General features: G+C 43.0%; 2 protein-coding genes across 3 annotated transcripts in view; one reads left to right on the forward strand and one right to left on the reverse strand.

Annotated features, from left to right (window-relative positions):
* The window catches only part of jmjd7 (jumonji domain containing 7), a 7,179-nt gene extending 4,093 nt beyond the window's left edge, over positions 1 to 3,086 (reverse strand). Inside the window, exons 1-4 of one of the 2 annotated variants that reach the window (XM_031879394.1) lie at positions 2,886 to 3,086; positions 1,098 to 1,251; positions 875 to 1,013; positions 87 to 201 (exon numbers count right to left, since the gene is read on the reverse strand). In XM_031879394.1, coding sequence (XP_031735254.1) covers positions 87 to 201; positions 875 to 1,013; positions 1,098 to 1,251; positions 2,886 to 2,934 — 457 coding nt within the window. In that variant the 5' untranslated portion in view covers positions 2,935 to 3,086. Of the gene's footprint in view, positions 1 to 86; positions 205 to 874; positions 1,014 to 1,097; positions 1,252 to 2,885 lie in introns of both variants that reach the window. The other variant, XM_031879393.1, reaches the window with a different exon arrangement.
* Positions 3,087 to 5,686: 2,600 nt separating this feature from the next.
* Positions 5,687 to 8,616, forward strand: tbpl2 (TATA box binding protein like 2). Its single transcript, XM_031879396.1, has 6 exons — positions 5,687 to 5,806; positions 6,209 to 6,362; positions 6,457 to 6,667; positions 7,960 to 8,047; positions 8,234 to 8,325; positions 8,445 to 8,616. Exons 1-6 carry the CDS (start codon positions 5,759 to 5,761, stop codon positions 8,614 to 8,616), a joined length of 765 nt encoding a protein of 254 aa, XP_031735256.1. The 5' UTR covers positions 5,687 to 5,758.
* Positions 8,617 to 8,708: the final 92 nt, after the last annotated feature.

An 8,708-nucleotide genomic window follows, 5' to 3' on the forward strand; every position in this document is an offset into this window, starting at 1 on the left:
CCCCCCCCCCCCACAGGTCGGAGCATGCTCGGTAGTGTGCCCTCCCCCCCACAGGTCGGAGCATGCTCAGTAGTGCCCCCCCTCACCCAGTGCGTCGCTCATCCAGGAAACATGAGGCTCAACATCGTCTGTGAGCTCTGGAAGCTCCTCCAGAAGGTTAGAGCACTGTTTCTGAACATAGAAGACTCCACCACGATGCTGCTGCTGGAGACACGACGACAACACAATCATAACACAACAACCACACACACACTATTCAGATCCTCTACATAAGTAAAAGTACTAATACTACACTACACTACAATATCATGTCTCACCTTCCCCTCGATGACGTCACTTTAAAGCTTTTATATAATGTATAATAACACTATTATATAATGTATAATAATAATATATGTATAATAACACTATTATATAATGTATAATAATACTATATGTATAATAACACTATTATATCATGTATAATAACACTATTATATCATGTATAATAACACTATTATATCATGTATAATAACACTATTATATCATGTATAATAACACTATTATATAATGTATAATAATACTATTATATAATGTATAATAATACTATATGTATAATAACACTATTATATAATGTATAATAACACTTTTATATAATGTATATTAACATTATATAATGTATAATAATACTATATGTATAATAACACTATTATATAATGTATAATAACACTTTTATATAATGTATAATAACACTATTATATAATGTATAATAATACTATATGTATAATAACACTATTATATAATGTATAATAACAATATTATATAATGTATAATAATACTATATGTATAATAACACTATTATATAATGTATAATAACATAGTATAATAATCTCACCTTCCCCTCGATGACGTCGAGCACAGAAGAGAAGCTCATTGGTCGTTCCTCCGGCATCACAAAGCGGTCGCCGTTGACGGCGTCAGCGTAACCGTGGGGGGTCACTGCCACGCTGACGACCTTTGACCCCACTGTCTCCCTGTGGATCAAATAGGAAGCTGTCACATCCTGACACCACAGAAGAAGAAGAACAGCGCGGGGTGGGCGGGGCTTCCTTCCTCACCTCAGGTACTCCGGTGTCCACCTGGTCAGAGCCGGCCAATGGCTGCAGGCGTTGCGGATGATGCAGGGCTTGTTTGGACCAATCCAGTCACGGTAGAACTGCAGAGGGTCAGGTGACTCCTCCAGGTAAGGCACTGATTGGTTCAGATACAAATCTGAAAGGTAATCAATAAACAACCTGATTGATCTAACGAGTCACCACTGTGAGCTATGTTCTGTATGGAAGTAGTACCAGTGAGTAGTACTAGTAGTACCTGTAGTACCAGTCAGTACTCACTAGTACTACCAGTCAGTAGTAGTACTAGTACTACCAGTGAGATGGATCAGAGACAGTAAGATGTTCGGGGCTGCAGGAGTCAATACTTTTCAAAAGGTTTTAAGAAGTCTTATGTGTGGAGTATTAGTCGACTTAATGACTCTGACTTCTTGGTTTCATGAACATATTGTCCAGATGTCCCCAACTGGCGGACCGCGGTCCGGATCCGGACCCAGGACCTCCAGCCGATATTTAATATGGTTATATACATATTAGACAATAAGTTTATACTTTAACAGGCGCACTTGTTCAGCGGTGCAGGAAACACCGACCAATGCGTTGTAAATCACATCACGTGATGCAGCTCAGCCATTCAAATATGAGTATTCTGACAAGTTTCCTTTACACACACCGTGACACACGGGGGAGAGACGAGGAACTAGAAACAAGAGCAGGAACATTGCGCTGATCAGAGAAGTTATCTCACATGACATTCTCCAAAAAGACAAACGTGTTCAGAGAGAATATAATTTCTAAGCATGAATGAACAGAATCTTATATGTTAATTCTTCCCACAGGCAGTTAGAACCAACATGTCTCATATGTTCAGAACCCGTAACTACTGATAAAAGCGGCAAATGAAGCAACACTACGAGACAAAGCACAACTCTTTGAACAAACGTATCCTCTCACATCTAAATGACACAGAAAATAAACCTGAGAGCCCGAATGATCAGAATCCTAACTCATGAGTTCACTGTTCAACAAGGATGTAAACAGAGAGAATAGAGCTGAAACAAGTGTTAATAACCACACATAAAGTCCATGAACACTGAGTTATCTTTTTAGATGACAAAAATATATCGTGGCTTTTTTATTGACATCACTTCACACCTGAATGAAGTGAATTGAAAAGCTTTCTGTTATGTCAGTTATTCTTTAATCCAGACATTATTGTACTTGAAATGAGAAGAATATTTATTTATGTATTTCTATGTATTATTTATCATTCATCCAGTTAAATGTGAAGACTGAGAATAATAAAATATAATTGATGTGTACTTTCTTTATTTGATTTGACAGTTGACTAAACAGAGATGTTGTTACTACTACTAGGCTTTTTGAATATATATACGTATATATATATATACATATTTATATGTATATATATATATATATATATATGGCACTAAATAGCGCGAGTCAGATATTATTGTAATCTTTCGGATCTTTGCCCGAGGAGATTTTCTCAAACTGGACTTTTTGGAATGTTAGTTGAATACTTTTGGAGCACAGCTCAGTCTGTGGAGACGTTGGTCTGTCTCTCTCTGTACGGCCCTCACAGGCCTCCGTACTTTAGTGTTCTGGTGTTTACATTCATGTCTCTTATATGAACCCTCTGAAATAAAGTTTGATTGATTAAAATCACTTATCCGGTTACAAGTAGTAGTTATAGTACTGGTAGCAGTAGCAGTGATGGGTGTAGAAGTACAGTAACTGTAGTACCAGCAGTAGTAATACTAGTACTCTCACCGTGAGCCTCCAGTGAAAACTCAGTCACACGTTTCTTTACAGACTCCATTTTGTTTCTCCGTCATCACACACAAACAACCGGAAGTTCGTCACGCGGCCAACATCAGATACGTGACCAGGTATCGATGAAATGATCGTTGATGATCAATTCTGCCCGTCAGACCTCTGCGGACATCACGGCTCCATGCTGCTTTGTTTACATCCGTTGCGCATGCGCAGAGCTCCCGTCACTGGCATTGAGGTGAGCAGGTTTCCCCCTGCAGGAGGGAGGGTGAACTGCACTGTAGTCATTACGATATTAAAAGTAACATTTATATCAATAATTTAAATTATAATGTGAATAATATTAATACTTATGTAAATCATATTTATACTGTAAATCATATTAATAATAATATAAATAATATTGATAATAATTTAAATTATAATTTGATTAATAGATAGATAGATAGATATGTACTTTATTCATCCCCAGGGGGAAATTTGTATGTTACAGCAGCAAGTCATGCCAAGAAGCAAAGTAACAGAGTAACCAAAATATTAAGTATTAAAAAATGCACAATATATACAATAGAATAACAGAGTAGGACAAATTAAATATCAGAATATAGAATATATAAGATAAAACAACAAAAATGCACAGTATATACAATGAAATAGAATAGTGTTAAATGAACTAACTAGGTGAAAAACAGTAGTGCAAAAATCAACCCCAGCAAACAACAGTGAAGCAGTGTGTAGTTATGTGGAGGATGATCTGGCCAGAGGTGATTTATTGTCAAGTGTTATTGCAGAGAGCAGGAATATTCTCCTGTATCTTTCCTTGTGACAGCGGAGCTGGATCAGTCTGTTGGAGAAAGTGCTCCGCTGTCCCTGCAGTAGGTGTTGGAGAGGGTGGTCCGGGTTATCCAATATGGATAATAGTTTCTTCAGTGTCCTCCTCTCCACCACCTCTTCCAGATTGTCTTGTTTGCAGCCAATGATGGAGCCGGCCTTCTTAACTAGTTTGTTAAGTCTGTTGGTGTCTCCGGCTCCAATGCTGCTCCCCCAGCAGACTACGGAGAAGTACAGTGCACTGGCCACAACAGACCGATAGAACATCTCCAACATCTTGCTGAAGTCAGTGGTGTACAAGGTGAACAGGAAGGGAGACAGAACAGTTCCCTGTGGGGCTCCAGTATCACTGTCCACCCCATCAGACAGCACACGGCCCAGTTGGACAAACTGTGATCTGCCTGTGAGGTAGTCAGTGATCCAGGAGACGGTGGACGTGTTAACCCCCACCACCTGCAGCTTCTCACTCAGCAGCACTGGTTGGATGGTGTTGAATGCACTGGAGAAATCAAAGAAAGTGATTCTCACAGAGCCACCGGATCCATCCAGGTGCGACTGAGCTCGTTGCAGCAGGTAGATGATGGCGTCATCCACTCCCACATGAGGCTGGTACGCAAATTGCAGAGGGTCCAGTGAGGATTTCACCCGCAGTCGGAGGTGGGCCAAGACCAGCCTCTCCAGCACCTTCATCACATGAGACGTGAGGGCAACTGGTCGGTAGTCATTGAGGCCAGATGGTGTCGTCTTCTTTGGTACAGGAACCAGGCACGACGTCTTCCACAGCACCGTGACTTCCTCTTGCTTCAGGCTCAGGTTGAAGAGGTGTTGCAGGACATCAGACAGCTGGCTGGCGCAAGTCTTCAGGACCCTGGGGCTGATGCCATCAGGTCCTTCAGCCTTGCCTTGGTGGAGTCTCTCCAGCTGTCTCCTAACCTGGCCAGTCGTCACAGAGAGGGGGGGAGGGGGGTCATAGTGTCGGTGCTGGCAGAGCCCTTTGAAGTGGAGGGCTCTGAGTCCATGCAGCTCACCAGGGGGGAAAGAGGGGGAGGTGTTTGGGAGGTGTGGTACGTGGAGGAGACAGATGAGGGCTGTGAGCTAAACCTATTGAAGAAAGAGTTTAGCTCGTTGGCCCTCTCCAGGGAGCCCCCTGGTTGTCTGCCTCCAACCTTGAAGCCAGTAATCTGCTTCATCCCCGTCCACACCTCCTTCACGTTGTTCTGCTGGAGTTTGGCCTCCAGCTTCCTCCTGTAGGAGTCCTTGCACTCCCTGAGCTTCTGCTTCAGGTCGCGCTCCATCAGGACTAAGACCTCCATCAGGACAAGACCTCCATCAGGACTACACATCAACAGTTTCTTCCTGTCGGGGTCCCGGTCTCATTAACAGAGCCCGGGACCCCGACTGACTATGTCATCCCCAGGACAACCTCCTACCGGTCACTCCCCTGCACATCCCTTCATATTTAAATACACTTAACACTTTTACACTACACTTGTTTACAGTCCTGTTATCTGTTTGTCTGTGCACTTTATTTTATATTATTTTATATTCTATTGTAAATTTTAATATGTTTCAATTTTTTTGCACTGTGTTTAATGTGATTGTTTAATGTTATGCACCTCCTGCCATGACAAATTCCTTGTATGTGAAACAGACATTGGCAATAAATGGTTCTGATTCTGATAATAATTTAAATAATATTAATAAAAAGCTGAATGTTGGTGATAAACTGAAGGATGAAGTGTTCTTTAAACTAGACAACAGGATATAAAGGAGCCAACATACAGCTTATTTTCTCTTCTGAATGATTTATATCTAATATTTTATTGTTTGTTGTTGTAATAATGTTTTGTCGTCTGTGTTTAATTTTTGACTCTAGTTCTGTTTGACGCTGTGAAGCTTGAATGAAGTTAAAGAAGTTCTTCAGATGAAGTGAACACCTCCAGCTGAAGTCTGTGTGTGTTGATGAGTTCACGATTGGATGCAGCTGTGAGCTCTCAGTCTGGATCAGGTCCTGGATCAGGTCTGAAGGTGCTTCACTCATGGACGAGTCGGCGTTGGAACGTTACTTTGATGACTCTATTGCAAATGTGAGTAAAAGATAAAACTTAAAACTGAAAGGAGGCGGAGCTAAATGTTGAGATGGAGGGAAACTAAAATGTGTTATTTTAATGTTTCTGGTCTGAAATAAAAATAATAAGCAGCTTCATGAGGTTCATCTTGTGTTTGTGTCAATATATCCAAAAATAAACATTTAGATCAATAGAAGAAGATCAATAAACTGATAGAATCCACAATGAGCCCTTTAAGGCAGCTTTCTAATGAAGAGTGAACAGTTTAATGGTGAGAGATATAGATTATCATTATTATAATAATCATTAGAATCAGTAATATTAATCCCTTGATACAGAAGAAGGTTGATGATGGTGATAACTAATAAATGAAACATCCTCTCAATACAGAAGTGGTTGTTTTATTTATTTTTACTGCAGGACTCCGGCTTTCTTCTGGGCGAGGAGCTGGACCTCCAGAGCCCCGCCCATTCGAAGGCGGGGCCGAGCAGACCGGTGGGGGAGGAGCTAGACCTCAGCTTCCTACCTGATGAACTCAGTACGCAGGATGAGCCGGGTCACCACGACAAAACAGGTATGACATCACTGATGATGCAACAGGTAGGCTGACTGGAGGAGGGGCGTGGCCTCTGGGAGGTCACATGATCACCTCTGTGCTTTGCTTTCAGCTGACAGTCAGACTGTCGCTCTGGACGTTTCTCAGGACAGCGGCATCTATCCGGACTACAACTCCCAGGGTTCCACAGCAGCAGCAGACCCCCAGCAGGGGCCGTCCATGTCGGGATCGGGTGTCTCCTCCTTCTGTCCCATGACTCCTATGACCCCCATGACCCCCATGACACCTGTGACTGAGAGGTCAGGAATCATCCCCCAGTTACAGTAAGTTACTGCTTCATCTGTAGTACCGGTGCTTCATCTGTAGTACCGGTGCTTCATTTGTAGTATGGTGACTGTGGCTAAGTGGAGAGCAGGGCCATCCTTCGATCGGTGGTTCGATCCCCAGCTCCGCTAGTCGCATGTCGATGTGTCCTTGAGCAAGACACTTAACCCCAAAATGTCTCCCGTAGCTGAGCCTGCGGTCTGTGAATGTGATAGAATCTGAATTGTAAGTCGTTTTGGATAAAAGCGTCTGCGAAATGACTGTAATGTAATGTAGTACCAGTACTTTCTCCGGTACTTCATCTGTAGTACCACTGCTTCATCTGTAGTACCAGTACTTCATCTGTAGTACCGGTGCTTCATATGTAGTACTAGTACTTCATCTGTAGTACTACTGCTTCATCTGTAGTACTACTGCTTCATCTGGAGTACTGGTACTTCATCTGGAGTACTGGTACTTCATCTGGAGTACTGGTACTTCATCTGGAGTACTGGTACTTCATCTGGAGTACTGGTGCTTCATCTGTAGTATTGGTGCTTCATCTGTAGTACTGGTGCTTCATCTGTAGTATTGGTGCTTCATCTGTAGTATTGGTGCTTCATCTGTAGTATTGGTGCTTCATCTGTAGTACCGGGGCTTCATCTGTTGTATTAGTGCTTCATCTGTAGTATTGGTGCTTCATCTGTAGTACCGGGGCTTCATCTGTAGTACCGGGGCTTCATCTGTAGTATTGGTGCTTCATCTGTAGTATTAGTGCTTCATCTGTAGTACCGGTGCTTCATCTGTAGTACTGGCGCTTCATCCGGTACTTCATCTGTCGTACCAGTACTTCATCTGTAGTACTACTGCTTCATCTGTAGTATTGGTGCTTCATCTGTAGTACTGGCGCTTCATCTGTAGTATTAGTGTAAGCATTGTGGGTGTATGATAGGGAATTAATCAGTCCAACTGTTTGGGGTTTTCCTCATAACTTTAGTCAAGCTTCCACGGAACCGCACCAAGTCAAATCACTCTCTCTCGCTACTCTTCTTCTCCCGTCACATTATCCCCATCACATCAAACCCCGTAAACAGAGCCAACTAGTGGTCATATTTGATCATCACAGGATTTCAGTCTGACATTAGTGCTTCATCTGTAGTATTAGTGCTTCATCTATAGTACCGGTAGTACTTCCGGTGCTGTGTGAAAATCCAACATACCAGGTTTCCCACTTGACTGCTTGAACAGTGTTGTGTTTAAAGGCTGCTGTGTGTGTGTGTGTGTGTCCGTCCGTCCGTCCGTCCGTCCACAGGAACATCGTCTCCACAGTGAATCTGGGTTGTCCTCTGGATCTGAAGTTTATCGCCCTCCAGGCCAGAAATGCAGAGTACAACCCAAAGGTACTGTCTCTCTCTCAGTACTTCAGGTTCAGCCGAGGCTCATGGGTATTGTAGTGTTCTTTCTGTTATATGTTTATTGGCCTTTAGTTATGTTTAGCTTAGATTTAGCATTCAGCTGTGGATAGCTTAGCGTTAGCTTTAGCACACAGTAAACATGGACTGATGGTTGTTGTTGTTTTGTTTCAGCGTTTTGCGGCTGTCATCATGAGGATCAGAGAGCCCCGAACTACCGCGCTGATCTTCAGCTCCGGGAAGATGGTCTGTACAGGAGCCAAGAGGTCTGTCTGCTCACCTGTCTGTCTGCTCACCTGTCTGTTTACCTGTATATTTACTGTGTGTGTGTGTGTGTGTGTGTGTGTGTGTGTGTGTGTGTGTGTGTGCGCGCGCGCGCGCACAGTGAGGAGCACTCCCGACTAGCAGCTAGGAAGTATGCTCGGGTGGTCCAGAAACTGGGCTTCCCCGCCCGCTTCCTGGACTTTAAGATCCAGAACATGGTGGCCAGCTGTGACGTGTGCTTCCCCATCAGATTGGAGGGTCTGGTCCTGACCCACCAGCAGTTCAGCAGGTAAAGAGAATGTAGAGGACAGGGGCTTAGCTTAGCACAAATACTGGAATCAGGGTGTTAACCCTTACTAAAAAATCTGCTTCCCGGACGAGCCCC

Source organism: Anarrhichthys ocellatus, unplaced genomic scaffold (assembly GCF_004355925.1).
Source record: "Anarrhichthys ocellatus isolate YVR2014 unplaced genomic scaffold, GSC_Weel_1.0 scaffold256, whole genome shotgun sequence".
In the NCBI taxonomy this organism is placed as follows: domain Eukaryota; kingdom Metazoa; phylum Chordata; class Actinopteri; order Perciformes; family Anarhichadidae; genus Anarrhichthys; species Anarrhichthys ocellatus.